The 23,047-nt window shown below is 36.5% G+C and overlaps 1 protein-coding gene across 1 annotated transcript in view; it reads right to left on the bottom strand.

Annotated features, from left to right (window-relative positions):
- Positions 1-22,778, bottom strand: part of SLC4A10 (solute carrier family 4 member 10) — a 114,695-nt gene extending 91,917 nt beyond the window's left edge. Inside the window, exon 1 of the mRNA XM_057367648.1 lies at positions 22,529-22,778. Coding sequence (XP_057223631.1) covers positions 22,529-22,609 — 81 coding nt within the window. The 5' untranslated portion in view covers positions 22,610-22,778. The remainder of the gene's footprint in view (positions 1-22,528) is intronic.
- Positions 22,779-23,047: the final 269 nt, after the last annotated feature.

Below are 23,047 nucleotides of genomic sequence, written 5' to 3'. Positions count from 1 at the left end.
AGGCTAGAAAAGCTACAGAAATTAGTGATTTTGTCATTTCTGACATAAAAAAAACCCAACACATTTTCCTGAACAGAAAAATCTTTTGGTAGTTCAGCAACAAGACACTAGATCTGTGCTAAAATGAGTATTTGGTTCACTACAAGTTTGCCATCACCACTCATGAAAAAATCCAGCTGCTAAATACAGCCTATATTCCACAACACGATTTAGAGTGGTTTCAATTAAATTATTATAGAAAATGATGCATTACACAAAAGTATCCATTAATATATCATGAACATATATTTACTTGTCATTAGTAGAGGGRTTTTAGTAAATGATATTAGAACTAGAACTGCTTGATTTCAATATATAGAACTGGTATCATAATACAAGTCTGAAGCAAGGGAATTTAAATACCAGTTTTACATGATAAATATACATCTATATATAGAACGCAATGGAATATAATAAGAAATTAAGYTCCCTGACCACCTCCCCTTAAAGACAAGATGCCCCATGCAAAAAGATTCACTTATATAGCTGGATGTGGTGCATTTTGGATGTGAGGTTTTGTTTCAGGCTCCTCTCTTATATAAAAATAGCTGTCATGCTGTAGCTATCTTACATAGAAAAATCCTATGAATGTGTCAGCACCAAGCATCTGGGCTGTTAAAGAAGGAAAGACCAAGTGTTAAAATGTCTTTATTAGAGCTTTCCCACAGATAACAGTACATAACTAAAACATGGCAAGAAGAAATGGCCTTCTATTTAAACTGTTTTGTGTTTTAATAATTTAGAATTAGCTAATAACCTATTAATATGTACCAGGGAAGTATAACTTYGCACAAACCATTTGATCATTTTAGTAAAATGAATCCATTATTTTAAAGCAGTTAGACATAACAACGTCATGCCCCTGGGTGAGTGATTAGGCAGGATGTCAATGGCCAAGTATTGCAGCCATATCATAAGCTATTCGAGCACAGGACATAAGCACCAGAAAGGAAGCAATCTTAGGGAAAATTTACAGTGAAGAAAATACAAAATTGCTGGACAGTTTAAAGCCTTTACAGATTATCCAAGTAAATTAAATACAAATTAATTCATTAATATTTATCAAAATATGCTCATACACTTTGACTTCTCCCTTCCCATGTGTTCAATTTCCAGCTTCTGGCAGTCTTTCTTCTCTGCCTCCTCTTCCTGTAATGTCACAGCAAGTCTCAGCCTTGCCTCATTCTCAGAAGTGGGTTTATCCATTAATATTACAGGGAAAAACAGCTTAATTGGGAGTGTTAGCAATTCACTTGTCAAACTCTGAGCAAAGTCCAATTAAACAGGCCTTGCACTGAACATGCAGACTTCCCAGGGAGCAGCAGGAAAGCAACCTTGCATTTACCAGAATAAAAGTTATACTGCATTTATTCTAGAAGTAATTTCTGTGATTCCTGTACTGCCCCTTGGAGGAGGGGAGAGGTGAGAGAGAGGTTCACTTTCAGTTCAGTGCAATTAGTCTTTAACTCCTTAGGCAGTGAGAACTATCACAATACAAGCTAAAACARTGACAGATCCCACTCCACTACCCCTTGGATAAATAGAGACTGGAAACCTATTTCAGTTAGTAATTATTTGCTTTTTACTACAATTTCAGAAAAACTACAAACTTATCATTAAGTGTTGCAATAAAGAAGAGTCTGAAAATGAAAGTATAGGCAAGACTAACCATGTAACATAGTCATGGAAGACAGAATTCATGCCAACTAAACTCCACACAGACATCCTCAAAGCCATGAATCCACAGCAGTTTGGCCTATCAGTTTCAGCAGGTTAAGACATGAAATATAAATGCTCTTCACTGCCATACCACATTCATGTCAGAATTCTACCACTTCTTCCTTTTAACCCATTTGAAGATGACGAAGGTAGAAATTTTTACATAGGGCAACAATCTGCAAAGACTGGATATTCAAACCATACTGACATAGTGCAGGAGTCTGCAAACAAATGTGTGGACACACTGACCAGGTGCAAGTCCTTGGAACTGTCCATTACTGCAATGAGTTGCTTGCTGAGTCCAGGGAACACAATGCTCTACTGCTTAAAGCATGGGAGAGGGATCCAGGAAGTCCCCGAGTGCTAATCCTGGATCTGCCACTGACTTGCTGTGTGGCCTTGGAAAAGTCACTTAATCTCTGTGCCTCAGCTTCCCCATCTGTAAAACAGGGATAATAATGCTTACTCATCCACCTTCCTTCACTGGGCTGCTCTGTGCCATGACAAATATCTACGCAGCRTTTCAGAGCTGTAAGGCACCACAGAAGTGCCAAGTCATTCAATTTAGGAAATTTTACCCATGTGAAGAGATAATAACAAGAAGAAATAACAAATKGTTAAAAAATACTTAGGCATAAACTTCTTTTTTTACATCAAACCAACATGTATTAATACCTTGCAACAGTTTTACATGGCACATCTTTGACAAAGTTTACATACGTTTACATAATAAATACTGGGGTTTTTTTCTACTAGGCTAGTTTAAGAGTGCTGCTGCTTCTCTGCAGTGGAATTATATTTCAGTGAAGCTAAAATCAGAGYGCAATAAACTTGTCATAATCTAACATTTCACTCTCCTTTTCATTATATTTGTTGATATCTTATGGTTTTATATAGTCATCACACAATAGTTGATCTAAAAGTTTTTTCCCTGAAGTAATAAAATACCAGCAAATGCACAGTAGAAGAAATAATCTGATAGAATAGCAAGAAAAAACCAAAGCTTTTTACATGGAAACCATCCATGTAAAAAAAAAAATCAGAGACCAGGGTCCAGCAACTCYATTCATCCATGATTTTTTTTCATCTCTTACATTTTTCAAATGAATGCTGGAATGACCTTCACCATGCAGCAGCAATATTTCACAGAATAAAAAGAAAATCTATTTTAATGTAAGTCTTATAAATACAGTTTTTACTATATTTTTCTCTTCATAGTAGAAGCTCAAACACTGTGGAAAGTACAGAAAAGCAGACAGTAGAGTCATCTCCTGCATGCTCCACAGTGCAACTGCACGTTGTGACATTAAAATGTGCATTTGAAGTTGAAAAAAATAAAAGGAAATAAATCACCTTCAAACAAGTTACTTTTTGGTAAATAGTCACAAAGAGAGAAGGTCACCATGAGTCCCAGAGGATGGATTTTCCACCCTCAGATAAACAACCTGCTGATCAGAGTATMAAGTGAGAGTACAGCTGCTGCCAGGAATTTGGACTGTATTGGTTAGAAGGAACAAGAAAGCCCATGACTTAAAAACTAAACCCAAATGCTTTAAGAGCCCTTTCCATCTACATGTTGGCAAAGGTCACCACCCAGGATATTCCAAACTTATAAAAATGACCTCCTGGAAAGCTTCTCAAAGTGACCCTCTGTAGCTATGATACAGCCCTAACTACAATTCACAAAACGTTACAAAGAGGTTGCTCCTTAACCTGCCACCTCCCAGAGCTATGCACTGCCCTTCCCATCACAGATCAACTTAACTAAAAAACACACCTTTAGAAAAGCTGAGAAGCATCATTTTATGACAGATTTTTTGTGTGCTTCTAGCTACCTCTCTTATAAACTTACTCTGCTTTCATCACATTGTAGATGACTGACTGGAAAGACAAAGGAAATCTGCTTTCAAAGGTGGATCTGTACAAAGGCACATGGCACACCTTTTCAAATATATACATACCTATTTAAATATATAAATATATATTTTTARATATATACATACTCTTGYACAAATTCAGTACATTTCTAGATGATGGAATTAGGACATATACTTATCTCCTGGATGCCAACAGGGTAGATTAAAGTCCAGGTGATAATACATGTTTTTGAAGTTATCTATACAGGTATTATGTGTATTTACTACAAGAGGAAAATAATTACATTTTTTTAAAAGACACTGTTGCATACATCATAAAAATTACCTGAATACTGGTAAATATTTACTGAAGACCATCTGGGTTGACTGCTATAGTAAATGAAATAATAATACAACAATAWATACACATTAGGAAACCGGAAATTGATAGGACAATAGGGAAGTATTAAATAGTTGCAATGAGTATGTTTCACTGTCTTTCCCTTGGTAAGTTCATTGCTCCACTAATATGATATTTCTACCAAATATATTTTGGATACACAAGTCAAAATGGATAACAAAAATTTTATTTTACATGGAAAATGACACTTTTTTTTTTCCTCAATTCTTCTTTTTATCTAATTTACTTCATACCTGGCTACTTCTATGYTCTGTCCTGGTATTTGTTCAATGATTTCAATAAACTGTATGACTGTTTTCTTTTGAAATACAATGCAAAAAGGAGCCACAAAAAGTATTAATATTCCATGATTTTTTTTCACCGTTTTTAAGCCTCTAAGTCAAATCCTTTCCCTTTTTAATTACATTATTAATATACTCACAGCACAAATGATACCAACATAACCATAAAAATCTTTTTTACAGCATCTTTCCTTCTGTAAAATGTATAACGGAGCAGAAGCCATTTTGATTTTTTACACACTAGAAATTATGCGTATGACACACCTGCTGACTCATAAGGAAAATAATCATGGTATTAATTGCTTCTCCATATAAGCCACTTATTGATGATTAGACAACCTACATAATTCTGAAATGCCATCTGGAACTCAGGAACACCTGTCAGCACAAAACATTTAACACTGCCTTCCTATAAACAATAGAAAGCTGTAATGTTGGGTGGTTTTGGCTGAGGTAGAGTTAACTTTCYTCACAGCAGCTGTGTCTGGAKTTCTGCTGAACACAGGGTTGATAACACAGAGATGTTTTGTTATTGCTGAGCAGGGCTTACACACAGCAAAGGCCCTTTTTGCTCCTTGTATGGCCACATTGGCGAGGGGGCTGGGGGTTCATGGGAGGTTGGGAGGAGACACAGACAGGACAGGTGGCCCCAACTGACCAAAGGGACATTCCAGACCATGTGACATCATGTWCAGCATATAAAGTGGGGAGAAGAAAGAGGACGGAGACACATCTGGAGTGCCCATGTTTGTGTTCCCAAGTCACCGTGACCTGTGATGGGGCCTTGCTCTCCCAGCCGAACACCTGCCTGCTCACGGGAAGCAGCGAATTAATTCCTTGTTTTGTTTTGCTTGTGTGGGTGGCTTTTATTTTCCCTATTAAACTGCCTTTATCTCAACCAAAGAGTTCTCACACTTTTACCCTTCTGATTTTCTCCCCATCCCACTGGCGGGGGAGTGAGCAAGTGGCTGGCTGGGGCTTGGCTACTAGCTGGGGTTAAATCATGACAAACATATAATTATCTCAGTTATTTTATATTGTCAATAATTACATATGCTTAAAAGATGGAGCTCTAACATGTTCACTTCAGTTTATACCTACTATAATAAAGTTAGTGATATAAAACTTGTGTATTCACCTTTTAAGGTTATTTTGGTCAAGTWCAGTTTAATGTTTCATAAAGATGGCATTACTAAAGATACTGAAAACTAAATTATTTGAACTCAAGAGCTACCAAGTGCATATTGGAAGGATTTTGCAAAGACAATTACCCTAAATGCTAAAAAGCAGTTATATGTACATGGATGCCTCCCTGTTGCAAGAGGAAAATCACTGTTGACTGCCACATTCAACCTTGTCCTTTAAACTGTCCTTGAGCCAACAGACTCAGGCAAAACTGATTTAATGCACAATGTGTGTGCCCACAATTTAGATGCTGCAATTCTTTTCTCTTTCTGAAGACAAGCACAGGGTTTAGAAAATAAAATTCCTTTTTTAACATTATCATGTTTAATTGCTTATATTCCATAGAAGCCTATTTACCAATCTTCTGAGGTAGAACGTACAATGAATTTTACCTTTCCTATGAAATATAATTGCTTTTCCATTCCACTAGCTACATTATATCATCCTTTTGCCCTCTATCTACCCATCAAGGAAGACACATGAAAACACATTTATAATGCAAGAAGGTCTGCTCCGTAAGGTCTGAAGGATTATTTTTAGTGTCCCTTTAATGGTACTGCTTTTATGGCAGCTTTCTGGAATAATCACTACTACTTAACATAAAGCACAGCTTTCCTCTTGGTCAGTTCTATTCCACATAGTTCAGGCTATGCAACAAAGTAAAAAGCAATTAGTTTTCATCCCAGATTTGCATCTTCCCCAGGGCTGCATGTCATATGCATAAAAGCATCCTTCTCTGTCTTCTTTTTTCCTCTTTTTATAGCAAAAGCCAAGATAATGTTTAGCATGACTCAATAATGAAATGTCATGTTCTGCAGTGCTGCTAAAAATTGCACTAATCAGCACTGGCTTCAAAGAACTGATTTGCTACTGACCTGAGACTGAACACACATTTAATGTAATAATGCAATTTCTGTAAAACATAAACATAGATAATCATTTCAGACATCAAGCACATAGTRTTGTTATAAATAAAACAAAACACAAGCAGAAAACATACATGAATAAAACAAAGCAGTTTTCTAGAGAATTAAATCTCACTAATACTTGTAATTCCTGTGTTTATCTGCATTGAAGCATCCTATGCATGTTATATATCATTATGCACAATACAGCAGCTATGAATTGATGCACAAATGAATGCTCAAAGAAATATTTCCTTCATATTTGATAAGGAATCTTCTTCCTTAGAAAAGCCATTTTAGGTAGAAACAATACATTCCTTCTGTTTACAMGGCAAACATGATACACTCTGTCCATTCTCCGTACACCTATCCAACTATAGACAACATTTCTATTTAAAAAGATTAAACAGAAAATCAAGGCAAAATAGTAGCTTAACTTGTTGCAAAGGCCAGGTGCCACATTTTGTCTGTCCAAGAGGGCAGGGGTATGTGGGTGTGAACAATGGCATGAATGAGAGAACACAGATCCAACAAAAAACCTGCCCACTCAAAAGGCTTGATAAACCTGTTAGAGCACTGGATATAGTAATGAAATAATGAACTGTTATATTCTTTCTGGATTCTGGTACCTGTTTTAAAGCACGTACAATTAATTGCAGCTGAGCTTACCATATTTTGTAGGTCTTGGAGTAAAATTATCAAGATTGCTTAAGTGATGCAAACAATTTACAAAATTTGAACAAGGCACTTAACGTTATTGTGTTTCTTTGATTATTTTCAGTCATGTTCAGAATCTCAAAACTTCTCCCTTTCCTTCCATCCTGTTACTTCTGCCAGATTTGCAAGCTAATCTTTATTCAATTGCTAGTTTCAGCCAAACCTCTGAATAAACAAAAGTCAGTACTCCTTGCTGCTATGTAGATGTAGAAGTGAGGTCACATGTGTAAGAGATTTCATCYCTTTTACTTCATATTTTTTACTAGACTGAAATACTTAGAAGTTGCAGAGGGGAATAGCATAGATGGTTATTTTCTCCTCAGTGCTTGTCTTTGCAATGTCTGATGTCATCCTAGTGCAGTCCCATTAGCTGAAATCCTCTTTTCCCACTTCATAACAATGCCTATATCAACTACTACAGAGAAGTCCAACAGCAAGAAGATGGATGTGAAGACTTTATCCAAAGCCCAACTGAGATTTAATTTTAGCTTGCCTGGCCTCTCTCTTGGCCCAGTGCCAGGCRAGGACAGATCCAGGATAACAGCCCTATTTAGGTGTAGTTAGAAGCTGAACATGCAGACTTTAGCCCACTATGCAATAGGATATGAGCTGCTGGGCAGCAAATGAGAAAAAGTATGTTAACTGCTAGTTTCTTAACCAGCAGTAAGATGCATTTGGTTTTAAGTTRGATACACTTCCCATCTCAAGGAGTCTGCTTTCAGCCTCAGAAATTATGAGATGTTTTCATATTTTCTTACCTCAAAATAGGGTCAGGAAGAAGAATCATAGAAGGCARTCTTCTTGAAGCAGCTACTCATGTGGAAATAGCAAGTGCAAAGAAGAAAAAGGGTCATGATCAACTTATRAGAACCCATTTTAACAACTACAATGCATGAGAGAGGACTCTTCCTTTWCAGCTGGCCACAAAAATGATGTGGTTTGGCAACTGCATCTTTCAGATGCAAATATATGCCAATCACAGTTCAAATCCACCTTTTTTGACATCGTAAGTCAGCATGATCAATAATAAACTGACTCTCTCTGAAATACCCATATCGTGTTCAGCAGTTCTTCTGCCTCTCAAACAACTTTCAATTGTGTTTGACAAACACCTTCTACAAACAAAATGCAAGGATTAATGAAGGCAGAGTTTTTCATGCTGACCTTCCACAGAAGTTTGCTAACACTGGTGAYACCATTGGCCTTCTAGCAGTTGAGGTAGCCTGGCTGAACCAAATCTAACTGAAGTGTTAAAAAAAAAATGGCACCTTTGTCATTCTTTTTCAGGAAAAAATTAACAWCCGATACCACACAATTTTGTGTTGCAAGCCCAAAGATTAAATTGAATTCCTTGTGATCCTTCAGAGTTGCCTTCTCCAGAAGAGAAAAGAAGATTGTGTTTGGTTTGTTTGGCTTTTTTGAAACTGAAAGTTGTAAATAATTTCCTTGAATAAAACTGACAGGTCTTTCTGACCRAAACCTATAAACTCAAATGTAGGGTTTAGCCTTAAGAGTTCCCAAATCTATATTTTCAGGGGGTAACTTCAGCAGAAAATCCAGAATTGATGACCTAGTATTTGTGCTCTCCAAAGATTTAGGTTGATCAGTGTGATTTTGTTGTCAAGAGTGAATTTATCAAGGCAACTGTAATTGATRTGACTGAAAAACACAGATCTGTATCACCCAGAAATGTTCTGCTACATGCAAATGAACAGCTGCCACCATGAAAACGCAGGGACCTTTTGCACTGTCTGTACAGTCAGAGCATAAGAAAGGAAAAACTCTTCATCTCATAATTAGACAATGACATTCTGATTATATTTTCTCTCCCTCTTCATCTGTCTCAGGCCATCAGTAAGCCATGGAGACCAGGATAGGTAATGCAAGGGAAAACAGTTAGGAGCCACTCTGTTCATAAGAAGATGAAAAAATAATTAAATCCTCCAAGCTAATACTATCTACAMTACTCTACAATACTGCACAATATTATACTGTCTGCTATCCAAAAGCTCAGGTGGTCCAGTTAATTCACAGAGCCATTAAGAAAAGCAGAAGGCAGTGCAGAAGCAGTGRGGACAGGGAAGGGAAAGGAAGAAAATAAATAAGTGAGATAATATAATTGATAATGTATTCTGAGAACTAAGAGGAAAATACACAGATTTCAAATGCCAAGTCACTTCTGTATCACTTTTGCTCAGGTAATGAAACACTGTACTGTAAGGAAAAGTGTTCATACTGAAGAATCACATAAAATATATTGGGGAAAAGGATCATGGTATTGGATTAGATCAGGAGAGATTTGTATGGCTTAAAACTTCAGACAGCACAAATTCAACATACAGAGTCAGGAATTTGAAATGTGCTGCCAAAGAATGAAAAGTAAATATGAATTAAATAGTAGTTCAGCTGGTTTTCTTACGTCTCAGAGAGCTAAGAATTAAACTTGTACATATTGCTCCTCTGTTGTAACCTGGAAGCTTTAAAATCATCACTTCCATGTGATGGACAACAACAGCTGGTTGTCCTAGACTAGTCAAGACACTTGAAAATAAAARCAAGCTAAAACTTAAAAACAAGTAATTATTTTAACAGTATGCTTCATATTGAAATTACAGAATGTAACTTTTGTAAAGGWAAAGGGGCAAGTATTACTACAGAGTAGAGAGTAAGTGTAAACATGATATTATATGTTTTGTCAGTGCTTCTACATGAAAATATTTTATTTTTAGAAAAGACCACTATTATTTTCATTGTCAATTTTCTCATATTGCCACTACATTGATAAGCAAATGCAGAGAACAGCAAGGATGGACACAATGATGTCCATCAGACAGAGCTAAGAAGAGTATTTATCTAAATGTCCCCAGTGTTCACTACTTTAGGAAATGGCAGAAATTCCCAGATATCACATTTTACTGGCACATCACAGGTAATGAAATTTTTGAGATACATATCATTTCTTGTATCTCACTATTGTGCTCCAAAGTGAAAACAATTACAAGCATGATGACAAAAAATAATACCYAACATATGCCTTTCAAACATTTCCCTGTTAAGATAACACCATCTCTTATTAAAGAATGGATTGTTTCRTGGTAAACACAAACAGAAAATCCTTATAACTTAAATGTTATGCCACAAGCTACTTGGATCAATCTTTCATTTATTACAAGCTGTACTAGGCTTATCAYAGAAYCAWTAAAGTTGGAAAAKACCTCCAAGATCATCAAGCCAGACTTTTGACCTAATACCAGCACACGCCCTAAACTATATGCAAAGTTTTTCAACAACCAYTCATTTYTTAACATTTCCAGGAATAGTGGCTCCACTACTACCCTGGGGAATCTATTTCAGTGCTAAACACTCTTTCACACTTCGTGCAATAGGCTTCTCCTCTTCAGGAACAACCTTAATGTAGGTACTAAACAAATAATAATAATCTGTCAATMTGTATTTACTCTTAGTAGCATTCTTCCTCAGACCTACAAATTCTGCCTACTTTTTCTTTGACTAGCATTGTTTTTAAATACGTATGTGCATGCATATGTGGAGAAAGAAAAATAGTGTCTGTKGGCTCCACTGACATACACACCGCAAATATATGCATGATGTGCTAGTCAAATAAATGGCTTAATTTATAAATATTTTAATAATCACATCATTTAAAGGACAYGTTACAGATTACAGGAATACAAACAATAAACAGCCATGGGTTAAGGGTACTTAGCAACCTAAGAATAAAAAGATGAACACAACTAGCATATCTGCCAAGTCATTAACAGGTTATAATTCACTTTATAGACTACAGAAAGAGTTTTGATGAGGAGCTTCAAAGATTGGGCATTGTAAAAGGAAGTTCAATAGTGACTGCAAGATGAAGAGCAATTGGGAAATCAAAACTGATACTCTACATCCAGTAGAGTAAACACAAGTTTCAACCTTGTGGTAAAATCTCTCTCTTGGAAGGGAAAGGAGAAGGCAAGTTGTCTTTCTTTTAAAAGATTTGCAAGAAGTTTGTTKGAGAAGATGAGTAAATAGACCTTAATTAGCAAGTGATGCAGGCAGATAAGCAAAGATGATATTAACACCAGTAATCAAGTGAAGGAAAGCTGTAAGTATTAACGTCAGACAGACAGATGAGATCATAACAGTCATGGTGCTGAAGTGAGCCAGATTTCAATCTGATTTATGGCTACATGAACAAACAGGAACTGTCAGCTCTCAGGGTYGTACAGAGCAAAAAGAGCACATCAAGAAAGAAAATTCAAAAATTATTTCTGACATTATTACATTCAGGTGACCACTTAAGACCAAGAACATTTTCTCAGCTAAGCACAGTTTGACCAGACTGGGGGAAAACCACTAAAAAATAAAGCAATGATGCATTCATAAAGGTCATGCTCCTGGCTACATTATCTGAAGTAAGGTGTGGAGGAGGATGCAAAGCTGAGGATGGATTCCTGAAAGATCTAAACACACACCTACATATCGAAAAAGAAGGGGGAGAGGAAGACCCACCCAATAAAAAACTGAGCTTGAGAGAGAAACAATCAACAAGGACAAAATGACAAATGTCTAAGAACAACAAAATTTAGTAAAGACTATAACATAGCATCACAGAGAGATGACAGATGGAGTGGAGGAGAATAAAGGATTAGACTGGAATTCCTCCAGGAAGAAGTCAAGTGGAACATTAGTGACATAAATTTCAGTGCAGAAGACAGAAACCAGAAGTGAGCAGTTCTAGAAAGGCATTAAGAAGACGAGAAATTAAGACAAGTGTRCAAAGCATACTTATGGGGGAGTGGGGAGTGGGACAAGATGAGGGAGGTCAAGGGTTAGGACATTAATCTRCTGAATAGAAACTTCTGAAGTTGAGAACTGGCTTGTGATAGTGTTTTTTTTTTAATATGAAGAGACTCAAGACATATTTCCTGTGCATGGGAAGGAATTCAAGGAGAAAARCAGCAATAAAAAAAGAAGGTCTGAAGGTGGATAGGAACAGGAAAAAGTTAATTGGAACAGGTTCAAAGATTACAAAACAAAAAACTTTAAAGTCTGTTGCAGTAAACAAGGAGGAAGCTTGAATTTTGACCTTAGTTTGTTAGTTTTAAGAAATTCACATGGAGAGATGAAGGAACAGATAAGCTGAACAGGGAGCTGTGTGACTAATAAAAAACACAGAACAGGCAAAACTGCAAGCAAAAATACTCAAAGCAGATGAGAGAAATCCCAGAGATTTAGAAATACAGAAAGTCAGCAGAATCAAAAGATTTTCACCAGAGATAGTCAGCAGTATCTTCAAGGCATTGCAGATGGCATTAGGAGCTGAGAAAATGGATACTGGGAGACAGCCAGGACCATGAATTGTCAGAAGGGCTTGGAACTGTATGAGAAGAACAAAAAATAGTATCTAAAGGGAATGGATAAACTTATAGAAGAAAGTACAGYGGGAAAAAATAAATCAAGATCATCACAATCAACAAAAGAAATTGTACAAAGTCCCATTCTGAGAGAGAGAGAATAAAAATCTTTTWAAAGTTCCAATAGCTACCACAGAAAAGGAACTTAGAGAACAAAGTACATAGAGAAGACCAAATCAAGCATGTAGCTGATTTGGCACAGGGAATACAGTTCAAATGAGAAACAGCACCAGGGCAGCTACAGAGCTGGATGGTTATCCATATGGAGACTGAAGGGTGAGAAATCATGAATGGAAGAAAGCTGCAAGTCAAAGTCAGAGAGATGGAAATAGGTAGAGTTGTATGCATRCACACCATTAGAAAGACAGGCAGAAAGAAATTATAGTGTTAAATTAATAAATAAATAAATAGAAGCAGGAAGAACTCAGAACAYCACAGAAGTACCAAATTCTTTGACCCAAATTCAGAGCAGATAATGTTACAGGTAACAGTCTCCACAGACAGGACCAGAGATGAGGCAGTATTAATAAACAAGGGAAAAAAATCTCTGTGGGCTGGAGGGAACAGCAGGAGGTAAAAAGACAACATCTAGTTCTTTGAGACCAGTAACATTCCAGAAAAATCAAGAAAACAAAAAGAAGACCAAATAATGGAGGAGATAAGAGTTTTGCACTTGAAGAAAAAAAAGAAGTTACAGGAATTTCACAAGCTGAACCAGAGGCAGATGTAATTTAAGGGAGGAAGGAAAGGACATTACACCAAAGTGTAATCCAGACACAGTTTGATGAAAAGCATCAGAAAACACAGAGATAAACTGTTACCAACGAATTAATCAAAAAACACAAGAGAAAGGAAGCAGCACCACAGTAATTTTTGCTCCTTCATATATCCTGAAACTTCTGTTATTTGAAGCTGTTACACGTACACTCTCTGACAAACATTATCTGTTTTAACAAAGAAGATGGTGATTTCAAATGCTGGTTGATAAGGATGATTTGCTCTRACATGGTTATACTAGGAAAGATTTAATCCCCTGAAGCTTTTATTACATGCCAAGCCCATATACGTAGTACTGGTCAAGGCATTTTATACTTGTACACTCCATAACTACACTAAAAGTTCATGCCAACATATACTAATAAATCTTTTGTAATGTGGAACTGGACTAATCTGAGTTCTATTCTCACTGGAATTTTAATCACATTTATGGATCATTTGTCAGAATTGCATAGTAACTGCTTAATTCTTCTCCAGATATAGTACACGAAGGAGTAAATAACATCACTGGGCAAGGGTTCTCATGCATCCTTGAACACACAAATGCCTGGGTTCTTGYGGAGGAATATTAAAAGGTTTTTTTAAGGAGCTTGTTTTATTGTTTTAATCTTATTTACTCTTTTCAAGCCAAACACCACCTCTAGTACGTGTGATACGTAACTTTACCACTTGTTATTTCCAAGTAGATTTCTGAAGGCAAAGGTCTGTAAACAAAATAAGGCCAGCTAATGTATTTTGCAGAGGGCTTTTGGTCCCTGAATAAGGGTGAAATCAGATCTGCTATATATGGGGAGCACAGATTTCAGCTCACACATGAAATCTCTAGGAGTTAATTGGTTTAAGAAGAAAAGAAGAAAAAAAAAAAGAAAAAAAGAAAGTTAATTGAAATCCACTCCTTTGCTGTCACTCTGATATGCTATTATTGCCACAAATATGTACACTTAACAGAGGCACCAACACTTAGAAAAGGATTAAGAGCTATGTGGAATCATTCTATATTCTTTTAAACATTAATGCTCTAGGATAATTTCATCTGCTGATATAAATATGGCAGAACACAAAACTCTAGGAAGTAGGCTTGTAACCCATCAGGATTACAAATCCCTTTACAAGTGGTAGAATTCTCARTAGACTGAAACATAACACACAAAGATGTTACTCTTCAAAAGATGAAATATATGAAATCCTACGTTTGCTTGCACCTTGCACAGCTCCTCTGCAGTCCATGGGATCTAGATGAGATTCCAGATAAAAATTATCTTGAAATATAGCATTGCCATGGACTGCAACAGAACACTTTACAGTGCATATCACAAGAGCTTTCCTCTGCTTTAGAAACACAATGAGCACTTTTTAAACTGGCACTGTGCACAGAAAATTCAGTGAGAGATGAGAAGCAACAGGAATTCAGAAGAACAGAACCTTGAATCTTTATCATTCAAACAAAGAAGGCCCAAAGTTTTTRTAAGACCACTGAAGACTGAAACTGCATCTCCCCGTACATTCTGCATTTAAACTGAAGGATTTCTTCGTAGAAGGAAGAAAGAAGAGAGAACCAGAAAAAATAAATGTCCCCACTTCTCCCTGTAGCAGTTTCGACTTGCACAGGGCACTCCAGAAGCCTGATCATCCAACCTCACAAGCACTGGAACAACAAGTTTAGCTTAATTATCACTCTATGCCCATTTACTATTTATCTGCTAAAAAAAGTACTGGAGGGACGGAAGGGGAAGTAGCAAGAGACTATTAATTAATCACTAAGTAAAAGAAATACCTCTTCTACAGCAAAGGATGAGGTCAATAAATCTTATGCAYAGTTCCATTAATACTACTATGATTCCCTTGGAAATTTTATTCATTATTTTTCTCATTYTTGTTCATTTTCCATCATCCTGAATCACAAAAGTAATGCCTATGGCAAATTATGGCAAAMTATTAGAAAAGATGTGATGGCATTTTTAAACTGTCCATGAGAAAAACTGGAATTCTAGGGCATATTATTACCTCGTATTTGTGTCTTGTTTTAAACACTTTCTGAATGTTCCTGCTTGCTCAGTTTTCTTTTCACTCTTACCATTTTATATTTCTAGCCAGCCTAGAAGCTATATCAAATTTGCATATCCTTCCAACAGAATATATTTTAGTAAACAAAAGCCTGTTCATAATCCCAAATTCTGGGAGTGTGCTGTGTCAMATCCTTATTTTGAAATCCCGTTTTATACGTTTGAACTGGAAACCTGCTGTTTTCTGAGAAGCCTGGTGCTGCTGCACAATGGTCTGCTAGATCAGTGTGGTAGATCAGGGTCCCAAATGGCAGGCTGCAAACCAAGAGAGGAAGATATTTTGTGATGAACATGCTGGGAGGGCAGGAACATCCCTTATGGGAAGAGCATCAGYTCCAAGGCTTGACCAGTTTACTTTATAGGATCCCTGCTGCCCAGCTCTGTATAGGAGCTGCCAAAAGTAGAGTCTGAATCTTGTTTGCTATGATCTGATTAATCAGAAAAAGAGATTCTTCAGTTCACCTGGAGGACGAGGGTGCCATTCTTTACATTCCTACATTAAATTAGAGAACTACAGGTRTGTACAATGTAGTCAAGCAAACGCAGGAAAATTAAAAGGAAATTAAACTAGAAATTGATAATGACATTTTTATGAACACGAAAAAAGGCCCATGAGGGAAATAAAGTCTAAGCATTTACCAGCAAAATTTGTTTATAGCTGATGATGCAGACATTACTTAAAACATATATTTAATCCTTGTCTCTGCAATTGCAAATTATACAAAAAAGGAAACAATTTAACAGTTCTTATCTGTTGAAGCAGGCAAGGAAAGGACTCAAAGCATGTCCCACTTCTGYGCTGAGGTTGCTGTTACTGTAGATGTTCAGGACACAAGGCAGTGCTAGTAACTACTTTTGACAGCACAAATTACAGCTTTCACTGACATCCAGCAAATATGCATGTTTGCATTAGAAGTTAAATGGCTGAGAAATTTCAGCACATCTGCACCCTACAAACTAGAAAATTGCTCAGGAAAGAGGAGGAGGGGAGCAGAAGGCAGACTGCGCACTAACAAAACCCAGTGAGTCACTATGAGACACTCACTGAGCAGCAATGAGAAATTCACTCATGAMTACGTGCAGAAGGACTGGTGACAGAACACTGAGATCCAGCAGAGGAGCCACTCTGCCAAAGGCAACAAGGCAACCAAGCTCCCAGAGAGAGAGGAGAAGAAGAAGAAAAGAAAGCCAACACAGTTTTTCATTTCTGTATGTTTCACATTTCACATGTCAGGTAAACTTCACTGGAAGCCACTGCCAATTAAATCCTTTGCCCTGGTAATCCAAGATGTTGTATTTTTCACATGTATTAGCATAACTGTCGTAATTGATACTTTAAAGATAAGACCAAGTCAGAGTTATCAGACTGAGCTTCATCCTCAGTAGTACCAACAGAACAAGGCCTACACTTGTCAGGTGGAATCTAAGCAATAAACCTCAGCAGCACATAAAACACAATAAAAAAATCACTGTATTACTATCACCATCATGAAATTATAATTTCATAKTTTTCATATGTATTCTATTTTTCTATTGMCCATTCAGGGTAGTCCATTACCAATGCTACATGGCAGGCAACACTGAGGTAACACCAACCAATCTCAACTTTCTTATATACTAACAGTTGCTTGATCTTAAATTCCAAGTTCTGATGTGCACAGCCCCATCCTTGTATGAAGTCTAAAATTCTACATGCACCAAAATGGACTAGAAAAGTTAGAAACCAATGGGAAGGAATAAAGGGGAAGGATTGTTATTTTTCAAGTTTAATGGATTTCAGATAACCTTAGCAGGAAACAGAAAATTAACTAAAATGTGACATTGGCTGGTACAACTGATTGGCACAGTTAACTCTCAGACAGAAACTCACCTAGAGAGTAGTTCATCCCCTCACATCACAAGCTTGACATCAGTTCTCCACCATCCCAATTCCTATCGCCAAAACAGACTCCACACCTGAGTGGTCTTGCTTAACTGGAGCTCCCCCCATTAATATAAGGACAAGGTATTTCTCTCCCGTTCCATTTGCAGGATTCAGACATAAACACGACACTGCCTTTCCCAGAAAAGTTCTAATCACAGGACTGGGACACAAAACTGGTATTGCTTTTGTTAGAATACTTTTAATTGGGTTAAATGTGGATACAAACCATATGGGTATGATTCCTTGCATGTATTTTAATGACTCTGCTTGCCTGCATAAAATCTTTAATAAAGAGAATTTTAAGTGAACTCRTTATGCTATCAGCAGAGAAATGGATGGATCATAAATCACTGAAGGCTCCTCTATACCTTTTTTTTTTTCCTTTTTCATTTAASCAGCCTGGGGGAACAGGGGGAAGCTATGATAAAAAATGAGAGAACTTTTACTATACCTCAACACTCCCTCATGTCACTTAACACCTGTTTTACAACTTCATTCAATACACCAAGCTGAATATTTTTTATCAGCTGATGGTTGCTGCAACACTTTGAGAATATTTGAGAACTCTGAGCTCACTCCGAATTGCAAGAAAAACTAGAAATTAACAAATCATTTTTGTCAAGTTGACTGCAAACACAACTCTTGAATCCCTGGAGTTTCTGTTCCATTTAGTTTACCTTTGGGTTTTTGGTTGGGTTTTTTTTTTGATTAGTGATATCATACTAGATAATATCCTTTTATTCAGTTACTTTAAAATTTGCTTAGCACAAAACATTAGTCCAGCCTTTTCCTTTAGGATTTATTCTCTGCTTATCTCAATTAGTATTGGGGATGTAGATTCCACATAAGGCATTCCAAACCAACAGGAGATTTCATCACTAAAATGACTGCTACGAATTAGGCAAAGCTATTTTCAAAGCTTTTCTTCTCACAAGATTACCAACAAACTTTAATATTTGTAATTTTCTGTGCATTCAGTCCCCATTTTCCAAGGATTTCAGTGCAATTTTTTCCATAATCAATTGACTAGTTAACAGACAATCCAGATTATGATTCTGCCCTCCTACTCAGCCTTGTTGAGATGTAACTGGAGAGYTCTGTCCAGATCTCAATTCCCTTCTTACATGAGTGAAATGGTCATAATGAAGTAAACTCAGCAAAGGGTCACAAAGGTCATAGATGGAGAGGCTGAGAGTGCTGGGACTGTTTCAGCCTGAAAACAGCAGGCTCAGAGGTGTCTTATCAGAACGTAAAATTCCCTCACCAGCGCCAGTGTAGAGAAGATTTAGCCAGAGTCTTAGTGGTGCTCAGTGACAGGGTAAGAGCAAATGGGTGCAAATTAAATACGACAAATATCAAACATAAGAAAAAACTTAGTCCTCCTAATAATAAGGGAATAGCAGTATTTCCCCACCTTAACATCATTGACACCTTGTAATCTCTTACTGGTATACACACTGTTTAAACTATTCAGGAAAGTGCTTTTAGGGTCACACTGAAAACAGCAGGCAGTATGTAGTTTACCCTGTGGTTTATACTGATTTTACTAATGAAGCAATCTATTGGAATTTACCAAAATTATGGATCGGCTTTGACTTAAAGAAATGATAATGACAGCAAAGTCAATGACCATAGTAGTGTAACAGCACTCCTGCTAATGTATGGGGTTTTTTACTAATAACATTTATTGAAAAGTTAAGGCTAAATAAATATGGTCTTGCAAGGAAACAAGAAACAACATGAAAAAGTCATATTATTTATGAGGCTTATTACAGGACGGGAGGGTGAGAAGAGAAGCATAGGGTGGAGAGGGAGAGAGAGAGAGAGACAGAATGAACTGATATAATTTCTTCTCAAAAATGCCACTCTAAGTAATGTACAACCATTCTCTTTTRCTGCATTAATATGCTCAACTTCCCTACTACTTAATCTTAGGTAGTTCCACCTATACAGGAATTTTTGGGGCCTAATTATGATTCTGTTCTAAATCTTTTTAACAGATGACCATGGCATTGTTGTGATTTATTCACATTTTCAAACTGCATCTCAGCAAAACTCCTTCAAATAATCTTTATTCAGAATGATCACCCGATCGTGTATCTGGAACACAAAATAGARTGGAACATTCGTGGAACACTTATCGTGTAGCTATGTATTTTGTGAGCATGCAGTTAGCTATCATGTATTTATGCTATGTTACTTTATGTTTTAAACCTTTCTGATACACTTATACTAAGTCTTCCCTAATTCTGGTCATTAGGCCCAATGACTTGATATATTAATTAAAGTACATATTGAGAAGAATTTGACCAGAGAAAAGGGTCATTTCTTAGGAAGGAGACTTCTGTACACAAAAAAGACTTGAATTCCTTCAACTCACTCTGAAAGTACTTCTTGTTTCCAGTGTTTTGCAAATGTTTGGTCATGATCTCCCATTTAYCCTAGCACTGCCATTTCCTTAAAAACTGGCACTACAACCTACAAAAAAAAAAGTCAGTAATGTGGAACCAGAACAGCAATCAGCAACAAGTAAAAGCACTACAACTGTGTATGTGCATGAGCGAGAGCACACTGGTTTAGAATTGGTAAATTAYACAAATATTTGGCTTCTTGCCCAGCTGTTCCTAAACAATGGTTCTCTACAAGATCTTTGTGAAAGAGTCCTGTAAATTGCAATGTTTAAAGATAAGGAAAGGCATACTCATGGAYGGTATGCTYAGTCAAGGAAAAAGAATTTMGTTAGAGAGATCCTTCCTTACACAGCATTCTTTAAACGCTGACAGTAGCAATCAACTTGAAGAGAGATGATACCATTTTAAAGAAAGCACAAAAATTTCTTCCTGTTAAGTTGTTAGTAACACAGTGCCCTGGATTCAGTGACTCTGAACTTGTGCAGTAAGTCCAAATATCAGCAAGGCACTTGTCTTTTTTTCAGGGGGCTGGGGGTAGGAGTCAAACAAGCAAAATAGTTTGTAATTTTAGATTTTCAGATCACTTCAGTCCAATTCCCTGCTCTGATCTTCCTCCTCTACTTTGCTGCAATTTCCTCTCTTACAAAAGAACTTTACTTCTTAAAAGAAGTAAAGTTCTTAAAGTTCTTAAAAGAACTTACATTCTTTTGGGGTATTACCCCCTAGCCCCTCCAAATGAACAAGGGCCTATGATGGGGCTATGTCCTTTGAGTGAAAAAACATATTCAAACTCACTAGCAATAGTCAGTAACAGTTTTGCTTTAAAATGTAATAAACACAAACTCAATGATACATTCCAAAGCCATCCATAAAATGCAGTTTGCAGGACTGGTGTAAGTGTTGCGAGTCCAGGATAAGCACAACCTATTGCTGTAGCTTCCAGATGCAAAATTCCACAGAGATCTAATTATTTCAAATGAGCAAAGAAGGAATAACTTCAAAATAAAGCTAAGTCCAGATTTTAAATTGAATAAGGAAAACAAAGGAGCTGGGGGAGGGTTGGTCTTATTAAAATGTCCATAAATACCCCACAGAGCACCATAATACCATGAAACCAATACTTTCAGGAATTTCATTCCAATGCCAAGAAACAGAATGTACTCATTGTGATTAATACATTAAAATACTGAAAATAAATTCTAACAGATTAAAAKGATCTTGTAGCAAGTGAGAGGTATAGTTAAATCATGCCAAACTTAATCGAGCTTAAGAGCATGGCAGTCTTTGCTCATTATTAATAAGAATGTAAGATGGATAAAGCAGACTGGCAAACTGCAATTTATAATCAGTACAAGTAATACAATATTTTCTACAAATATGTTTTTAATTAAGAATTAAAAGACATTTTCACTRAAGCAATTTGCTGCACATTCTTAAGTTTGATCTTCTGTTGTCTCCCACACACATACGGCTCCAGCAAAATGTTATTAAATGGGGTAAAACCAGAATATAGATCTAAATGCAAAATCAAATCCATGATTTACATGTTTGCTTTTCTAGGTGGATATATGAAAATATTTTTAAATCTTGATCACTTAATCCTGYGCTTTGGGGTCAGAAAACGCCGCTCACCCCTGCCAATCTGCTCTCCAGTTAYACGTGAAAATTTCAGTTCCACAAGGGCAAAGCAAGTGACGGAAAAAATGCACACTACTTTCAGGCTTCAGCTGAGCTTCTAAAACACATGGTCAAACACGTTGCCATGGAAATGTTCTGCAAATATATGTAGCACTTCTTAAGATGGAGATGAAAATCCCTTTTTAAAATAAATTTCTCCTACAATTTTAAATATAATGGCTCTGTGATATATTCAAGAGAATACATCAGCCATTTTCTAATGTTTATAACACCTAAAGTGGTAACAGTATCTCCAAATCCATTTTATGTTCCATGCATGAAATTAGGCCACTATCTTCCTATGCAAAATACCCATATACTTGTTTTCTTCTATGTACTCTGACTTTCCAATACAGCATCACAACACATTCGCAGATCTACAAGTAATAGTCTTGCAATAAAGTTGACAGCAGTTACAAAAAAAAAAAGATGAGACATGCTTCAGTAAAATKAATTTGGTTTTTAACAACACTCTGAATTTTTAAGATATTAATCTTTTTTTTACAACCCAGTGGTATTATTATGCATCCCTGTGTGTAACAATTAAAAAGAGGAGAATTATCTTGCCAAACTTTCACTGTTGTTCCGTGAGCTATTTTTAAAACTCATTTGAAATGAAGCAAAAAGAAAAAGAATCTACTGCTGCAAAATGAAGCAAGATCTCTGCCTGCAGAATAGCTCGTCCTGTTACACAATGTGATACGTTGTTTTAAATAACCTGCCACTGTAGGTAAACAGTTGCCTTATACTGCATTTCATAYGACAAACAAACACAATTACAATAGCTTTTGTGTGTCATTAAAGATAAAGCAAAATAAAAATGCAATACAATCTTGTCATTCTACTTCACAGCAAAGGTATAACCTTTCCCTATTGATTAGTTAAAAGAAAACATATTCACAGTAAAACAGGTTAAAAATATATATAGAATAACCTTACATTGTTCAAATAAAAATTAACACATTAAAATTCCAAGATATGCATTGCTCTGCTTATGTAAACAGTCTACCCTATAAATCCTGTAGCAAATCCAACGCGAAGCAATTACACAGACAAAGAGATTGCAAATGACCTAAAACTGTAAAACAAACCCTGTGTTAGAAATATTAGTATAAACTATGAGGTCATACCTGATGACTTAGGGACTGTAATGTCTCACCGGTTCCAAGCTGCATGACCTTTCTATTTCCAGAGACCCCCAAAAATTGCATTTCCTGTCTGATCAAAGTACATCACAGACCTATCTATCTTGCAAAATCTTCTGGGCTAGTGAAGAAAGCATTAACAGCCATTCTGTCCTTCAGTAAGTGCTGGAGTCATTACCCTCAAGATATCAGATCTTAAATATAGTTTCCTCCGTGCGATTACAGACATCCAGTAGTCAAGGAGGCTGACACAGCTATATCACTGATGCTGCTAATGCCATCTGAAAACAGTAAGCTTACTGCTTAAAGCAATCCTGCATCGTCCAAACAGAACAAGCCACATCCTTCAACTCCTCACTTGCGTTTTTTATAAAACCTAGCACTGCCATTATAGATTTTGTTTTCATCTCTGGTCAGCTGAAGGAGAAATTAGATATTATGCAACCAGCTTTGCATTAACAAAAGAAAAACGGCAGATGAAGTGACATATCGAGGTTATCAAAT

This window comes from Malurus melanocephalus, unplaced genomic scaffold, assembly GCF_030028575.1.
Source record: "Malurus melanocephalus ecotype Western Australia unplaced genomic scaffold, MMel_1.1 scaffold_81, whole genome shotgun sequence".
NCBI lineage: Eukaryota > Metazoa > Chordata > Aves > Passeriformes > Maluridae > Malurus > Malurus melanocephalus.
This window is presented reverse-complemented; position numbering and strand designations above follow the sequence as displayed.